The sequence below is a fragment of the Sminthopsis crassicaudata genome, chromosome 3 (assembly GCF_048593235.1).
Source record: "Sminthopsis crassicaudata isolate SCR6 chromosome 3, ASM4859323v1, whole genome shotgun sequence".
Classification (NCBI taxonomy): domain Eukaryota; kingdom Metazoa; phylum Chordata; class Mammalia; order Dasyuromorphia; family Dasyuridae; genus Sminthopsis; species Sminthopsis crassicaudata.
In genome coordinates, this window is record NC_133619.1 from 535445530 (window position 1) to 535465031 (window position 19502).

Consider the following 19502-nt stretch of genomic DNA (forward strand, 5'->3'; position numbering starts at 1 on the left):
AAACAAGGCTAACCAGTTTTCCATATGAAACCTTGAAAATAATTCTCTTGTATCCCCTAAATCTTCTTTCCCCTACCCTAAACATTTCAAGTGCTTTCATGCATGATCACCATCTTGGATGTCTTCCTTTGAACACTTCAATTATAAAATGTGATGTCTACATTGTAATACAATGCTCCAAATGGGATCTGACTAAAGAAGAACACAATGATAAAACTATCACATTCCTAGTTGTAGATATTATGCTGATCTCTGGGCAAACTAATATTATTGGCCATATTATATTAAATTCAGTTTACAACATACTAAAATTCTCCATATCTTTTTAAGACAACTCACAATCTAGTCATGCTTTTCCAACCTTGAACTTAATATAATAATTGGAACTCATATAAGACTTTAGAGGAATGTACTAAAATTCATCTTATTAGATATAGCTTGTCAAAAAACTTTCAGATCTCCCTGTCATCTATCATGTTAGCAATCCACCTTTACCCTGTATCATTTACAAAACTGAGAAGCATTTATACAGTGTCCAATTCACTGACAAAAATTTTTTGTCAATCCAGTATAAACTTAGTTTTAAGTACCTATACATCATGTCTTCCTTATTTATGCATTTTATTCCCAAAGTAGAATGACTTTCCCAAAAGCTTACTAAAATATAGGGAAATATAGCTCCAGCATTTCCTTGATCTACAAGTCAAGGGTTTTGGGTTTTTCTCCAAATAGTCAAAACTAAATCTTCCTGACCATATATGGTATTTTCTTGACAAAGATCCTGGAATAATTATCCATTTCTTTCTCTAACCCATTTTACAGATGAGGAAACTGAGGTAAACAGATTTAAGTGACTTGCTCAGGATCACACAACTAAGTATTTGAGGCCAGATTTTAATTCAAGAAGAGGAGCCGTCTGCATTCATATATACTCTTACACATGTATGTATGTATTTATAAATGTGTGCATGTTATATATAACATCAGGATATTAAACACACACACACACACACACACACACACACACACACACATCTTATTAGGTATTCAATATGAGTCTTCCTGACTTTAGGCTCTGCACTCTCTCCATTGTGCCAATTAGCAAATATGGTAAAAAAAAAAAAAATTAAGAAGTGAAATCTAGATCTGGATGATGATAGTTAGAGTACTTGACTAACTAACTTGAAGTGAGAAAAAATGAGTTTTGAGTTTTGTCTTTAACATTTATTAGTTATATGACTCGATTTCTGTCAGCATAATTTGCATTTCTAAAATGAGTGTAACAATAGCCTATGCCTCATGAGGTTGTTGTATGGCTTACAAAACATATGTAAAATGCTTTCTTGTAAAGGGCAGGAACTCTGTAGAAATATACTTAACACTCAGTATGATTGATTTAATCCTACAACAAGGTGTTAACTCAGTGGAATTGATAAGACAATGGTTATCTAATTTAGAGAGGTGATTAATAGCTCTAGTTTACATGCACTTAGTATAGTTTTACAAGTTGACACCTATTCTACAAGATTGACACCTATGATGACATAATTGTAATAGAGTATTTATACTGAGGACAAAGTCAGCCAGAGATTCCATCTTTGATCCTCCTGGTGGTTCTCCTTGGTTTCAGTGGAGGAATGCAGACCATATCTGAATTTAGGCCATGACTTCAGGGCTGGTGTTCTATCTACTGTGCCACCTAGCTGCCCTGTGTTGTTGTTGTTGTTGTTTTTTAAGGCATGATTGTAATAGTTGTTAAGGGCTGGGACTCTGAAAAGATATACTTAAGATAGAGTATACTTGATGAGATAATAATTCTCTAGCTATAGATGTATTCACTCTAGACAAGTACATATACTTAAGGTAATGTGGTGATGTGATGGCTCTGCTGACAAGTTGGTGCATGCTCAAGTGTTGGTTGGGCATACTCTGTGTGACCTAGTGATATGATTGTACTGGAGTATTTAAAGGAGTCACTGAGGACTCTCGCTCCCCAGCCATAGTGATCTCAGTTACTGAGAAGACTTCAGGCTCCAAACTCCAGAGGCCAGACTCTTCATTTTTATTATATTGTCTAATTCTTTGGAAAAAGAAATGATATGAACCATGACTTTTCCTTTTGTACACTTAATAAGATGGTATAAAAATCAGATATGATCAGACACAATGGCATCTCTATTCCACAAAAACAAGGAGCTTACCTTTTGGTTTAACAAGGCACTTGCCAATTTTTGTACTTCAGAACTCAACAGTGTTGTGCCTCTGATCACTTTGCTAAGAGCTGCAAGTGACTGATGGACACTTTGAACTAAGCGAATGGCATTGAACTGTTCAAGAACAATGAACGATAATATGGGAGATCCTTGTCGTTCATTAGGTGAAGTCACTTTCTGGTGAATCAGGTTTGAATTCTGAAAGAAGAACACATGTCATTTCATTAATAGAAGCCTAAGAATATATTAATCATTAATTAATGAAAAATGCAATACAATTTTTTAAAGCCACTCTTGGCTGTCCTCCTGCAGTATTTTCCATGTGGAATAAGTTTATACATTTATTAGAGTTAGTAGCTTGTAATTTAGTTTTGCTTTACCCTCCTTAATTCACCATGGGCCTGTACATTGTTGGGAAGGTAGCCACTTCATAGGATAATAAGATCATGGGATTTCAATTAGAGTTTTAAGAGACTTTAAAAATTCCTGAAGTTTATCCCCTTTGTTTTACAATAACTAGGCAGAGGTCTTGACAAGTGAAGTAACCTGTTCAAAGATACACATTCCCACTGAGCCTCTTCTAATTCTAGAGCCATAGTTTGGTTCACTGTCCCACTGCAGAGTAGAACCACATTAAAGTTCAAGACAAAGATACATTGTATTTTTTTGTACAAGTCCTCAACACATTTTATGATTCCCCTCTCTGTCCTCTGTGGGAGAAATACTCATATGATTAACAATACTATACAATTAACTAGGGGAAATACTCTACAAACACCAAAAGTCATGAAAAAAAATCAAACAAATATTATAAATACATTAACATTTCTGTTATTTTTAAACTCTATGAGTCATCACAATATATTTTTTCAGAAAAATTGGAATAACTTGTATGAACGGAAAGAAATTGAAAGGAGCAGAAGCAGCAGAACATTGTACGCAATAACAGCATTTTATGATGATCAGCTATAAATGACTCATGATGGAAAATGCTGTCCACATCCAAACAAAGAACTGATGGAGTGTGTGAATGCTGATCGAAGCATACTATTTTCACTTTCTTTATATTCTATAACTTCATTCCTTTGGGTCTATTTCTTCTTTCACATTGTCTAATATGGAAGTATGTTTTACATGATTGCACATATATAATCTATATCAATTTGCTTACTTAGGAAGAGGAAGGAAGAGAAGCTTACTTAGGGAGGGAGGGAGAAAAATTTGGAATTAAAAATTTTATAAAACATATAATTTAAAAATAGCATTTTATTACTATTTAAATACTATTTAAAATACTAATAATAAATAATAAAATATTAAAATACTATTTAAAAATAATTGAACAAGCAATCAGAAGAGACTAAATAAAGGTCATTACTCATATCTCCCAAGAGATAAACAAAAAATTGACTCCTCCCTCTGAAAATTCCATTCCCCTCCCCCCATGTTTATTACTCCTAAAATCATTCTCTGTCTTTATTGTAATTTCTATGGAGTGTAAGCAAGTTCCTTAAGGAAGAGATTATTTCATTTTTGTCTTTACTTCTCTCCTGCTTACCAGAGTAAATGCATGTTGACTGATTAATTGATTTTGGACTCTTTCTTCTCCCTTGTCTCTGATTTCCAATTATTTAGCTCATACTCCTGATTCTCTCCTAGCACATGTTCTCTATATTTTCATCAGCACAATCCTATTAGAAACTCACTACTATGTACCTGGAAAGACTAAAATAGAATCCCCCCCAAAATATCCCAATTCCACTTCTGACTTTATTTTCAATGACAAATTATTTTTCCTCAAACATTAATCTTGTTTTATCATTCTTTTTGCTCTAAAACCTTCAAGGTTTTATTTTGTTTTCTGTCACCTATTAAATTAAGTTCATACTTTGTCTCATTCACAGCTTCCAAAATCTAATAAAACTTTGCATCTTATTCTTCTCTCAAATTAGTCTATGTCACATATCTAAGAATAATCACTGAATTATTCTCTATATTCATCCAAATCTGTTTTATATCATCCCTGTATCTTTATTCACACTGTTCTCTATTCAATGTCCTTCCTCTAACTTTTTTCCTGCTCAACTTACATTCATCCTTTAAATACCACATTAGACAGCCTCTTCTCCATCAAGCCTATCCTGAGTCTCATACCAGCACAATATTCTATTAATATTTCCTTATACAGGTTTGGAATAGATGCCCTTATATTATTTGTATACATTATTTTGTATAAGATATCAATGTATGTGTTTTATTAACAAGTTCCATCAAGTTAATGATTACGGTTTATCTTAACTTCATACTCTACCAAACACTGGGAACAGCATTGTTTACAAAACAATTGTTAACCACTATTTTTAACTGAACAGAAATTAGTTGAAGAAAAGATAGAATGAGGTAATGAAGAATAAAAGGTGTAGATTCAATATGTAAGGAAGAAGAGTCAGTTTTGTCTCAAAACTAGAAGGAGGTAAAATATTCAGCAAGCTTTGAAGAAGAAGAGGAGAACTGAGGCGTTGCATTTTATCTGGTCTCAGTCTTTTCAATAATGCAAAAGACAAAGTCTAAAGACTTTATGCAGATTTCTATTAATTAATAAGTACACAGTTATATTTATTAGAGAAGAGCTTAAGGTGTGAGATCAAGGCAGATAAATAGAGTTTTAAGAGTTATTTGCATGGTGTTCATAAATAAAAAATTGTTAGAATAAAAGTATTCTGGGGAAGAGAACTTGGAGAGAAAGAGCGTTTAAGATCAAAGTAAGGTACATTCACTATTAAAGGATGAGAGGAGGTAGAAGAATGAAAATATGAAAGAATACCAGAAAAACAAGAAAAGTTTGTCTAGCACACAAGGACAAGAAAGAAAAAAATGCATTTGCAATGGTGGCAAATATGACAAAGCAGTCAAGTCAAGAATATGGTGATACCAATATGGGGTCAAATTTCAATAGAATGTTGGGAAAGAAATTGATTGAAAGTTGCCTATTATTTAACTAAGAAGTGAATGCAGCATAATTCTTTAAATCAATCTTGTCCTGATTGTAGGGGATAAAATTGACCAATATGTTATTTAAAAAGCTATGACGCTCTTGTTAACAGGAAAAATGAACCCATTGCAATGGATTTAATGATCAACAAAACTGGTTAATATATTTAAGTTCAAGTAAATTCATGAATCATTGCTTTTCATGCTGATCCAGCTGTCTATCTGACTGAGATTATTTGTTGCAAAACATATTTCATAGTCTCTGTTTACTAAATTAAGAATGAAATAACAATGGCATAGTTAATATGATAATGCAAAATTATATGCTATATAAAATAACAGCATAAACTAATTTTGCTATATTTAATGACTTTTAGTCAACACTCAGTTGTTTCATATGATCACTCAGTTGCTACTTTATTCTGCAGAGGCAAACTTGCATTTCAAGTCCTAAGATTCAATAAAAGAAATAGTATTTTGGCAAAGTTCCTTAAGAAAGTAAAATCATGGACAAAGCAAATACTGCAAGAAAGTGGTTTTGTTTTTTTTGCTTGCTTTTGTTAGCAATATTTCTCCTGAAAGTAATACATTACTATTAGAAGAATAATAGAGGGATCTTCAAGGTGGAAAAATTATGTAGAAAAATTTGTTATCTGAATAGAGAATATTCCTATTCTTAAATGCCAGCGATTATTTGTCTTTGTAGACTCAAAGGAACCAAGCAAAACCTTAAAATAATATACAAAATATATATGGTGGAAAATAACAGCAATATGAATAATTAATCAAATGAACAAAAATGTTTTAAAATAATTAAATCTTTAATTTATACCTTTACATTATACTTTGAATTAGTGATATGAATAATAACAAAGTATTCAGAATTCTGAAGTGCTTAAAGTTTCAGTTTTAAATAGTGAAAAAAAATCTCCAGTCCTCTTTCTTTGGGAAATGTTCCCTAACCATATCTCATATATTATGTATTTGACACAAAAGTAAAGACTATACTCATCTATGTTTATCCTTTTCAAATGTCATCTTATTAGTTTTAGCATGTCAGTTTGTCCTCTTGAGATGTTTTTAGATAATATCATGCAATGTACTAACTATTCCTCCCAGATTTATGTTACCTGCAAATTTAATGAGCCTGCATCTGAGTTTTCATCTGAAACACAGATAATCTTAAATGACACAGTGTTCAAAACAGATCTCTGGAGTAGTCCATAGACATCTCCCTCCAAATTACCATTTAAAAATAATAATTAATTAATTAATTTTTAATATTCATCACTTTATGAGTCATGTTGAAAGAGAAATAAAACAAAAAGGAAAAACCATGAGAGAGAAAAAAACAGAAAAAGTGAATATAGCATGTATTGATTTACATTCAATCTCCATAGTTCTTTTTCTGGATACAGATGGCATTTTCTATCCAAAGTTTATTGAGATTGCCTTACATTGATGAACCACTGAGAAGAACGAAGACTTTCCTAGTTGATTATCACAATTCTTGCTGTTACTGTATACAATTATTCCTGATTCTTCTTGTTTCTCTCAGTATCAGTTTGTGTTACACTTTTCAGGCCTTTTCAATTAGCTTGTTCATCATTTTTATGGAACAACAATATTCCCTTACCTTCATATACCACAATTTGTTCAGTCATCCCCCCCCCCATTGATGGGCATCTACTCAGTTTCCAATTCTTTGCCACTACAAAAAGAAGTGCTACAAATATTTTTGCACATGTGGATCCTTTTCCCTCCTTTATGATTTCCTTACAGACTCAGAATGGCACTGCTGGTTCAAAGTAAATTAAATTAATATTTACTCATTATTGAGTATTACGAAGCAAGACAGTATAGTGAATTGAGTGATGGACCTGGAATGAAAAAGATCTGAGTTCAAATTTGGCCTCACAGATTTGCTACCCCTATGACGCTGGGCAAGTTGATTAACCTTCATTTGCCCCATCTTCATCATCTGTAACATGGGATAATAATAGTGTCACCCTTCCAGGACTGTTGTGAAGACCAAATGAGCTAATATTTGTAGTGTGCTAATTATTACAGTGGTTGGCACAAAGTAAATAGCATATAAGTGTTTATTATTAATATTAATTTGTTCCATTTGTTAAGCTTCAAATACTTCTAATATTATGATCTTAGCTTATACCTTATCATTCCATCACACTCAGAAGAAGAATGAAACACTATGTCTTGTTGAAAAACAGGAATATTATGTTGATAGTACCCCTGCATTTACTAGTAAGATAATCTTGTAAAAATAGGAAATGAAGTAAAGACCTTCTGTAAAGACCTATTCTTAATAAAGAAATTCCAGTTCTTACTGCTCACTCTCTGCCTTTTTTATTACAATGTTTACCCTTTTCTAGATCTATAGCATCTCACTCATGTTCCAAGATTTTTCAACAAGCAGTGAAGGTGGAGCAATAGTTCACACAGGCCTGATGACATGAACTCACTGTGAGCTTCTGTATCACCCCACTTATAATTCATCTCACTAATATTAAGTTTCAATGTTTAGATTTATGTTTTCTATACAAAAGATTCATAGCCAAAAAAATAAGCAAAATAGGAACTTCTCTCTATTATCTATAACCATCTTTCAATCCTCTCTGAGCAGTGATTCCACCCTATTTGATCATAAGGATAATAATTCAAGTCCACATTCACATTGCAAGAGTACATGGTACATGACATCATTGGCTGAAGGACATTTTAGCAAGAGGCACATGGAATAATTACTAAGCTTATTAAAAATGATCTGGTTCAAAACTAGCATGAATATACCCATTTTTTTCAATAAAAATATTCAAATTTAAAAAAAAACAAAAGGGAGACAAACAATGGTAGTTAAATAAAAAATTATCCTTTTTCTTAATAAGAGTAACAATAAGGATGAAGCACTTTATACAACAAAAATTCCTCCTAAAACTTAAAAAATTGCTGCAACTTTTTGAAAAACTGAATGCTCTAAATATGTTATTATAAGATCTTCAAATTTACACCCTATTCTTAAAAATAAAGTGATTATTTGTTTAAAAAAAAAGGTAGACCTATGGATAATAAATTTATAAAAGAATATTTTACATTTTCCAATTTAAAACAAATACTAGCTTTGCAAATTAAATTTTAAAAAGCAATACCAGATTTGTTTATTACTTGAATGGTTTACCAAAGAAATTTTAAAGACTGAACTGAAATATTTCTAAATATGAAGGCATAAGAAATCCATTGACAACAAACAAATAGTGTCTCTATCTAAACAAGAGCAGCTGACTGACTAGTGTTACTGGACTAGTACATCAGAACAAGAAACTAAACTTTAAAATGTTTTTACATTGTTTTAGGTATAGGGAAATAGAGTTCTCTAGTTTATCAAAACCATGATATGAAGTTTAGTAAATTTTACTCCTATGAGATGGATGTTCTGGCGTGAAGACAAAATCTCAATCTTGATTAGTAATTAAAAAGGAATTATGAGTAGAAATATCATTAACAACATCAATGTTTGAAAAACTTTTATAAAATAAGCCTACCAATTATATTAATTATATTAAAATTATTGTTCTATAAGTTATTGAGTCTATGTATTGGTTAGTCCTGTGATTTCTTAAGTATAAGGAACTCTAGAATGAGAAAATTGCCTGTCTTATTTTGGGCTGACACCTACTCTGCAAAATGTAGTCCTAGAGAGCTGTATAGACAATTGAAAGTTTTCCCAGGATCCCATAGCCAAGTATGTAAGGACTATTCAGGTATTCCTGGCTCTGATGCCCACTTTCTGTCTACAATGCCACACTACTGGCACAAATTGAAATATAACTGTTATTATCAATCAAAAACTGTCAGGTTAATTTATTCTTTAAATCAAGGTTTGCTTAAGATTTGTTTGCATGTTATTATAACATTATAATAAATTCTCTATTTTGTTGAAATAAAGTGGAGATAAGGGAATTTTTTTTTTTTTTTTTACATAGGTTGTTTTATATAAACAGTAGGGATAGGGGCAGCTAGGTGGCGCAGTGGGCACCAGCCTTGAATTCAGGAGGATTCGAGTTCAAATCTGGTTTCAGACAGTTAATACTTCCTAGCTGTGTGATCCTGGGCAAGTCACTTAACCACAGCCGGGGGGTGGGGGGGGAGTAGGGAGAAATGAGAATTTTATTTTGTTGGAGGGGGAGGGAAGAAAGGGTAAAAGTTATGATACCAAGTTTGGAAATCACTGGCTTAAAAGTAATTCTAAAACAACTGATAAGTCAAGGGAATAGCCAAATGTCACAAGTGAAGTTAATGGTGGTAGGTTTAAAAATTTCTTACTCATAAGCACCACTCATTAAAAATTACTTTCATAATAAGCTGTTGAAAAGTTTTTGTTATTTTTTTAAAGATCAGTTGAAGATTTCTTATGTGAGCGGGGTTTTGTTTTAAATATACTCTTCTGATTAAGTGTGTAAGCTAATAAGAATCTTCATGGTCATGATCACTAAAATCATGAAAAACACTACATGTAAAATTTAAATTAAAAAATTCCAAATTTGAAATAACAAGATAAATATTATGGAAAAATAATACTACAAAGACTTCTAAAACAGAATGGAAAAGTAGATAATTTATAAGTAAATTATTTATAAAAACATTTTTGCAATATATATATATATATCAAAAGTATATTAGTTATTATAAAAATTGGCTTCTAACCTGAAATATTTGGCTCTCTCTCTTAAAACCATTTCATCACTATTCAACTACCAATTTATTTAATGTGTAATTTATTTAGGATTCTGGCGTTATCCAATGTGTAAATTAGGCTAAATTTCTGAAGTTCTGTTACCTAATTAACCTAAACCTCTTTGCTAATTACATCTTCAAGATAAATACTAGCAAAGTTATGCAGCTTTCTCCTGTTCCTTGTTTAAAGTATCAATGGGATATCACATTTTCAAATCATTTCATGAATCATTACATGGCAATTACATATATCAATTTTCTTAAAAGAATATGTCAAGAAACATGGATTTTTTAATCATTATTTTACAAAGAAAGAAAAAGTACATCAAGTTCTTTAATGCCAATTGAAATAAAGTATACTGCAGCAGAAATTATGTATCAAGTTTCCTGATCTGATTTTTTTCATGTCAAAGAATTTTTTTTAATGTTTCCCTTCTCTATCTACTTTCTTTAGAGCATTGTTTTCTCTTTCCTCATTGCACCTATTGCCTCCCCAATTGGATGTTGCCCTGTAACTTCAAACTGCATTTAGCAAAACATAAACTTCCAAATTAAATTTTCACTTCTAGTGAATTTCTATTTCACTGTAAATGACATCTCGTAAGTCCTTTGATCTACAATTTTGGTCTTTTGAATGCCTCTTAGCCCTTTTCACATATTAACCTAAGTGCTTAGTCCTTTAGATTCTTTATTCTCATTACCTGAATCCAATATTTTCTTCTCTCAGTCACCTCTGGCTAACTAATACTCACAGGGCTAACGATCTCTCTTATCTCCTCTACACAATTTATTTAATTTATAACAAATAACTGACATTTATAATTAGAGCTCCAGGTTTCCATGGCTCCTGTCAAACATGACCTGATTTGCTATTCGCAACAAGCTTATGAGATAAGCTGAGGTGGTGGCTATGATGCTGCACAGAGTCAGGAAGAGCTAGGCATGGATCCTGTCTCAACTATGAGTTATGTTACTTCAGATAAGTAATTTAACACCTTTCAGCCAGTTTTCTAATCTATAAAGTGTAGAACAGATTATCTTAAGGCTGTTGTGAGGACCAAATCAGGTAGCACGGTAGACTAGAAATAACCTTCTCTGCAGTCAGAAGAACTGGTTTCAAGTTCCACTTCAGATATTGACTAATAATTACCTATGCCTTAGTTTATCTATAATGTGATGCAGAAAAGATTAGTTGGTCTCAAAAATCTATTCCAGCTTTATGATCTGATGGTCCTAAATAACATATATAAGGTATTCTGAAAAATTGTAAATGCCAGCTATTAAGTAATGTTTTTATTCAGATTTTGCAGATGAGGACATTGGGGCTTAAAAGTTAAAACAAACAAAAACAAAATATAAAATATAAAAATAAATAAAAGTTAAAATAACTTGTGTATGTTCACCCTACCAGTAAATGTAATTCTTCTCTAATTCAAGAGGGTCTCCTGACTCCAGCTCTTTTTTCTATTCCTCTCTGTTTCCAACCACACTACCATCAACCCTTTCCCTCAAAACTCCTCAGTAGTTCTCTATTGTTCAATGTATTCCATCAAAACTGTGGACATGGAATTTAAAGATTCATACAAACTTTCCTCACCCTACCCAAATTATTTATATACTTCTATCTACACACTCAGCTTTGGACAAATCTATTTGCTTCCTTTATCTTAGACATGTATTATCTAATTCTAAGCATTCCTTCAAAGTCCAGTCACATTAATTTTGTTTTAGATATATGTATATCTGTATATATATATATGTGTGTGTGTGTGTGTACACATCTGTGCTTAACTCTAGACTGCGTGGGGAAAGGGAGAGAGGAAAGTGGAAAAATAATAAAGTAAAAACAAGATAATAGAGAACAAAAGAAAACCTATAAGGGAGCAAAGAAAATATGAACAGTTATGAATACAATTCTATTATTATATATACTTTCTTGAAATGGAAATTCATTGTTGCATATTTTGAATCCTCAATGGTGTCCAATTGGGCACCAGAAAACTTATTTTTTCCTTTTCTGTATTTTTCTATTTCATTTTTTCTCACTTTGCATTTAAGTTTTAAATAAAAGGGGAAAAACATAAACCAGTTTTCTATTCTATATAAATAACTTAAGGGGAGAATTTAGAAATTAAAAAAAAACCTTTGAGAAGAGCTGAGATAAAATTGTTGAGAATGAGGAAAATTATTGTTTAGGTAGCTTACTTTACTACTATCTTTGGAAAAGATAATGGAGACTAACACTGAATTGAATTTCAAAAGTATAAAGAAAAGGATGGAATCAACATGGTTAAAAAAGGCAGGAACTCACTGAAACTCTCCCAAATTTACCTTAGAACAACTTTAAAAAACACTTCAAAATTAATTCTGGAGCAGGAGAGCCAACAAAGGGACAGAGTGAAATAATTTTCTAGCTCAAGACCATTTAGAAGGTCATCAGCAAAGACGTGTTACACTAGAGTGATGATAGTGCAGCACAGCGTACCTAAGAAAACCAGCAGTGGGTCTTGGGGGCAACTGAATCATCACAGCAGCAGCACTTTCCTGAGCTCTCAGCCAATGGGTGTAAGAAGGTCAGACAACTGAAAAAAGGAGATACTGGGGGCCTTTACTGGCAGTGGGATATTTCCCTACAGAAAAAAAAAAAAAAAACTGCGGCAAAAAAAAAGAGTAAAAGAAGGAGGGAGGCTGATAAAAGAGGAGGGCAGACTGGAAGGAGGTAGTAGTCAGCAGCAAAAAAAAAAATGGACAGGATGATAGGACAAAAATAGGATAAAAAAGGGGTGAGGATGGAGGGAAATACCCAGTAATTGTTATTATGAAAAAAAAATTTCCTGCAAGCTTTTCTGATAATAGCCACCTTTTTCAAATATATGGAGAACTGAGTCAATTTTTTAAAAACTAAGAGCCATTCCCTAATATTGATAATCAAAGGATACAAACAGGCAATTTTCAAAGTAATTAACGCAATCTCTAATTATATTAAAAATGCTCTAAATTACCAATAATTAGAGAAATGAAAACTAAAACAATTCTGAGGTATCATGCCACACCTATCAGTTTAGGTAATATGACCAAAAAAGAAAAATGACATGTTGGCAGGAACAACTTAATACACTGATGGACTCATGATGGAATTGTAAAGTGATTCCACCATTCTTTAAAGCAATGTGTAACTATGCCCAAAGGGCTCTAAAATTGTGCATACTATTTGATACACCAATTTTTGTCAAAGAGATTTTTTTTAAGAAAGGAAAAAGATCTATATGCTCAAAGCTAGTTATAGTACCTTTTTTTTTCTTTTTTTTGTGCTGGCAAAGAATTGGCAATTGGAGGAATGACCATCAATTGGGAATGGTTGAACAAGCTGTGGTTGTGTGATTGTGATGGACTATACTATACAAAATGAGTATCATTTCTCAGAAAAACTTGGAAAGACATACAAATTGATGCAAAGTAAACTGAGTAGAGCCAGAAGAAAAACATACATTGTAACAACATTGATGATCAACTGTGAATGATTTACATATTCTCAGAAATGATTAAAGACCATTGTGAAGAACTTAGATGAAAAATTTTATCTCCAGAAAAAGAACTAATGTAATCTAAATGCAGATCAAAGCACACTTTAAAATATGTGGAAATGCATTTTCCATGACCACACATGTATAATCTATACTGCTTGTCTTTTTTATGTAATTCCCAATATAAATGGAGAAAAATAATATTAAATAAATACAAAAGATTAAAGCAAATACTATACTAATTTGCTATCTGACACAAGGATATCAACTGCCTCCAAAAAAATCTAACATTTGACATTTTGCTACTTGTACACTGTTTTGAATATTTCTTCTAGTAATAACATCACATTTGTTTTTATTTTAGGTTTTAACAAATAGGAAGAAGCTGCTTACCTGAACTTCAAATAAATAATATAAATTTGGAAGACTTAACTTTTCTTATTTTCATTTTCATGCTTCAATGTAATTTTTTCCCAATAAAAAATGACTCTTAAAGACCATAGAATAGGAAAATAAGTGTAAATGCAGCCAACTATGGAACTGGCTATTATTCATTGATGAGTTAAGGAAGAATTCAAGGTTGAGAATCTAAGTGACCAAAAGGATGGTACAATCCCTGAAACAATTTTGTTTATTATAGAGAAGGCCTTCATAGAATCATTCAATCAAAGTCGCAGTGAAATTTGATTGAATATACTGAAATGCCAAATTAAAGCCCTTTATTGTTATAAGTTATTATTATTGAGAAATTGATGTTCAAATGAAGTAATCAAAAGCCATAAAATAACTTAAAATGAATCTACAGAAATATCCTGCCCTTATATTATTCTTATACTTATGTTTCTTAATAAAGGAAAACTTTAGATGATAATAGAAACTGTAATTACCTTGTAATTATTGATTGATTGTTTGAGGTTCCATACTTGTAGAAAGCAGGTTTAGGCAGGATATTAAGCAACAAATCAAAAAGGATGGAGTCATTGAATAGTTGTAGGGAAGTGCCCATGACAACAAAAAATTTAAGTTAACTTATACCCAACTGTTTATTTATATTTGTAGCATAAATCATTTAATGTAATTACTTTTAAATTGCCATCTATATTATACAGATCCTATTCCCTTTGTCAATAATCTTTTAGAAATTGCAAACATTATTTACAAACTTAATTTAGAAAGCTATATACTACATATATCTTCTAAAATAATTTAATCTTTGGATCTGTGGCTTGTTGAATAATGCTGCCTTCTGTTTTCAGCAGAACAGGTTAAGAAAAATGAATAAGGTTGGATCAGGAAACTGATCCTTCCCAACTTCTCCCAAGTCAGTTCTTCCCACTAAAACTTCATTTTCTGATTTAAAGTGTTCTACTCCAAAATTATATATGGTATATTTAAGTGTGAATACACAAAGGCATTCCAAAAGTTATACAATTTGTCATTATTTAGTATTTTCTGTTTACCTAAGTCATATCTTTCATTGAAAGAAAATGTATGCATGTGCACCGGTATACATGAGTGTATGTTATACTGGTATTAGAAGCAGCAGCCAACAGCAGCTTTTTATTTACATATTCTCCTCCATATTAAAAGGTATTCTTTGAAGACAGATAATGTTTTTGTCTTTGTGTTCCAGAATTTGAGCATAATTCTATTATAGAAAATGTTCAATAAAAATATGATTGTGGGAAATATAATATTTAATAATTGAATTGATTATGACATTTTGTTCAATGATATTTTAATCATTAATTGATTAAGCTCATAATATGTAAATGTACATATATTAATAAATTAAAATTATATGCCTTAATTATATTTTAAGAGGCATCTTCAATTAATATATAACAATAAAATCTCAAGCTGACATAAGCAGAAGACAAACAATACAGCTAGAGGGAATTATTTTATTAATATATCATTTAAGAACTACAATGAAAAATTTCAAACAGGATTCTCTATGTCAAAAATTGTAAGTAAGGAAATCTGACAGACCTTGGCAGATGCTAGCGATATGAGAGGGAGACCATTTGTTTTTCTAAATGAGAAAATTATCACCACAAAGTTTATGATAACAAAGGGATTCAAAAATACAGATTACTAAAATGACTTTTCACTGAGCATGTTTTAATTTGAAAAGGCTACCAAGGGAAAATACATTCCAATTAACATGTTAATCCAAAAACATTGTTTGAGGTAAATGATTATGCAGAATATTTTAGGAGCAAATGTCAACACTAGTACAGTCTGAGATTGCTATTGGAGTATTTCACATTGCATGCAATTATAAAGATCTAGTGTGGATGGTATCTGAAAAACAAACAACCAGATTAGAACACCAGTGGATTTAATATAATACACAAATTATAACTCTAACCAAATAAGCTATAGTTCTTTTAAAGACCTATAGATTTAAAATAACAGGAGAAATAACATCTGAGATTGTTTTATAAAATAATTTTGCTTCTTATGCTACTATTTTTGCTTCCTCTCAACAGAGTACCTCACACATCACTATCATGAAAATAGAGGCCATTATGTGCACCAATTAGTCTGTTTTTACATCAAACTTCTAGTCATTACTTCTATCTCTCCTCATATCTAATTTCTGATAAAGAGGTTGTACTTCTCAGCTAGTTGAATGTTTCTAATAGTGCCTTAAACATATCTCCTCTAGTATCCTCTTGAGTTTCTCTTTCAATTATTTCCCCTTTCTCTAGTCGTTAATTTCTATCTACATTTTTTTTGTTTGTAAATATTTTCAAGTTTCTCTTAAAAAAAACCAACAACTATACAACGGCAATAAACAGAAATCCTTCACTTGACTTTAGCAACTAGAAATATTTTAATATATCCTTTCTTCCTTTCATACGCCTTTAAAAAATCTATATTCGTTTCCTCCTCTCCTTTCCTTACCTACATTTCTCAACCCTTTGCAAACAAATATCACACCTGACCACTCAAATGAAATTCCTCCTTCCAAGATTTTTAAAGTTCTTTTGATTGCAAAAGCCAATGGAACATATTTATTCTTTACCTCTCTCTCTTAAAATAAATAGTTTTCTACCTGTTTAAGTTTCCATGTACTACAATAAGTTTTATTGGGTTATTACCCCCAGTTATTAGTGACCTTTCCCTGTGCTCAAATTATATTATTATATTATTATCAATTTATGTTACATCCCATAATAAAAAGGTAAACTCCTTGAGAATAGGTTTTTAGGTTTTTGGTTTTTTTTTTTTTTTTGTCTTTTTAATTCAGTGCCTTGTACATGTTGCTTAATAGTTGCTTAATAAATGTTTGTTGCATTATTGGGTTGGATAGCCTTGGGAGAAAATTCTTTATTGTAAAAAATAAGTTGGTGATAAGGTACCACAAGGTCATAGGAAGAAATAGTTTATTATTCAAGATGCCAGAGGGAGTCATTTTTTAAGGTCCATATTCAATAAAACTGCTTTGTTAATTGGATTAAATGAATAAAAAGGATCATTGGATTAAAAGAAAAACATATTCCAATCTCAGTCTATTACTAAATTGTTATATAATCTTAGGTAAATTACTCTATTTAATTCTATTAAAATTTAATTGAGATTCGCATATCTGCTCAAGTAGGAATGTATAGTGATCTCTTCTATATGAGAAATTCTTGATGTGAAAAATTCACTCTACCATTGTGGATCTGCAATTCCTTTGTAATTTAAAAATAGTCTCAAAAATTACCCTGGAAATGGCAAGAGGTTTTATAACAAAGCTAATATATATTTGAGACAGAAATTGCACTCAGCTCTTTCAGACTCTAAAGTCAGCCTTCTACAATTTTTACCATACTGTTTCTAGTTGCTAAAGTAAAAATTATTAAATGTTATGAGCCATTAAATAGCTTACAAAAAGTTGTGAAATCTACACCACCAGTTCATGGAAGATGAATCAGTCAATCAAGATTTATTTGGAACTTCCTATGTGTTAAGCACTATGCCAAGTGCTGAGGATACAATTAATAAAAATAATTATTTTTCTTTTTATTTATTATTATATGTCCTCAAGGATCTTATAATCTAAATAGTGGAGACAACATGTAAACAAATGAATATAAAGCAAGCTATATACAGGACAGATAGCAAATAGTTAAAACAGGGAAAGCAATAGAATTAAGAAGAGTTAGGGAAGGCTTCCTGTAAGTGGTAATTTAATTAAAGGATGCCAGGGTATTCAGTAGTCAAGGGGGAAAAATGATAGCATTTCAGGCAGCTTTAGGATAGCATTTAGAGAAAATGTCAGGAGCTAAGAAATGGAAGGTCTTCTTTGTGGAACAACAAACAAGAGAGCAAATGTAAGAAAACTGAAATTGTGGAAAGGGGCTAGGATATGAAAGACTTTGAAAATCAAACAGTGCATTTTGTATTTGCTCCTAAAGGTAATAAGAAGTCACTGGAGTTTTTCAGTAGAAGGATAACATGATCGGATCAGATTTTAGTAAAGTTGCTTTCATGGCTGAATGGAGGATGTACTGGAATGGAATGCCCATCTGCAGACTACTGCAATAACACTGACTGAAATGATGAGTGCCTGCACTGGAGTGGTGCTAGTATCAGAGAAGAATGGAGCATATTCAAGAGATGCTGCAAAGGTAAAGGCAACAGGCCTTGGCAAGGACTAGCTATGGGTAATGAGAGAATGAGGAATCCAAAATGGCTCCTAGGTTGTAAGCCTAAGGGACTGGGCAGTAGTATTGGCCTTTACGTTAATAGGGAAGTAACAATGAGGGGACAAAACTCTACCCTGCAGTAAGATCATGGTCATGTGAGAAGACAAATGTGACTAATATAGAGGCAGACAAAAAATAAAGACAGAGAGATGGACATGTTCAATGCTAAATAAATAGTAGTTCATTTCAGAGATATGGTCAGTTTCTAGTCTTTTGTTTAAAAATACTGATGGAAGAAGGAAAAAGAGACTTTACAGTAAGTTTTAAAATGTGAAACCATAGAACATACCTGGTTAAGTTTCTTCCATAGATTGAGTACAGGAGACAGTTCATTGGACCAGATTTCTCTATCAAACTTGGAGTCAGATGTTACTAATCTACCAAGGATTCTTAATTGTGAAATAACCTAAATGAAAAAAAATAAGCAAGAATAAATAAAAATATATAAAAATAAAAACACACATATGTGTGTATCTATATATATAAAATAAAAGACAATGGCTACAAAACATGCAACAATTTATTATTTAAAAATAAATCACATCATAATCAGGTTTTAATCCTACTCTCAATTTTTATTCTCTACTTTTGGGATGTTTAATAAAAATCTTACTAGGGCTAACTATCATAGGCAAAAAAGGACAAATGAGAAGTGAATTAGAATATTTTAACATCTCAGTTCTAACAAGGTCTGCTACAATTATTCATTCTATGAGCCTAAGAAAATCACAAAGTCTTTTCTTATCTTTTCTTATAAGAAAAATGCAAACATAGATATAAATCAAGGAATTAGTGATCTATATTATTAAAATAACTTACTTTAATATATCAAAGATCCATTATTTCATTAGTATGGGCACTCATTATATAAATGAATGTCAAAATACCTTTATGGTTTACTTAGCAGATGGTCTTCAGGAGTTCCAGTTACCAAAAATGATTGTCACTAGGTATCAATATCCCAGTGATAACCTTCACAGTGGATCAAAGAAAACTATACAGTCCATTGCTGAGCCCATTGTCAATATCTTCCCAGATTAGAAGGACCTCACAAAACTTACATAATGCTACTTAAAGCTTCATCTATGCCATAGTGAAGCATCAGAATAGGATAATTCCTACTCTAGTGGAAGATTCCATGAGTTTAATTATGTCTAAAATATTAAAAGACAATATTGTACCTTTTAGTAAAGTCTTACTCTGATGACTTATCATAGTATAAAAGTGACACTACCTTCTTAAAGGTTCTAGAAAAGTAGAAAGGCTTTAGACATGGACTTGAAGATAGATCATATATCTTTTGCTGAAGAACTTGTCTG

The 19502-nt window shown here is 31.5% G+C and overlaps 1 protein-coding gene across 3 annotated transcripts in view; it reads right to left on the minus strand.

Moving 5' to 3' along the window:
- DYNC2H1 (dynein cytoplasmic 2 heavy chain 1) overlaps window positions 1-19502 on the minus strand; it is a 394253-nt gene that overhangs the window by 71327 nt on the left and 303424 nt on the right. For all 3 annotated transcript variants that reach the window (XM_074304391.1, XM_074304390.1, XM_074304389.1), the window contains 2 exons: window positions 18473-18589; window positions 2202-2411 (listed from right to left, as the gene is read on the minus strand). In XM_074304391.1, the coding sequence (XP_074160492.1) occupies window positions 2202-2411; window positions 18473-18589 (327 nt within the window). The remainder of the gene's footprint in view (window positions 1-2201; window positions 2412-18472; window positions 18590-19502) is intronic.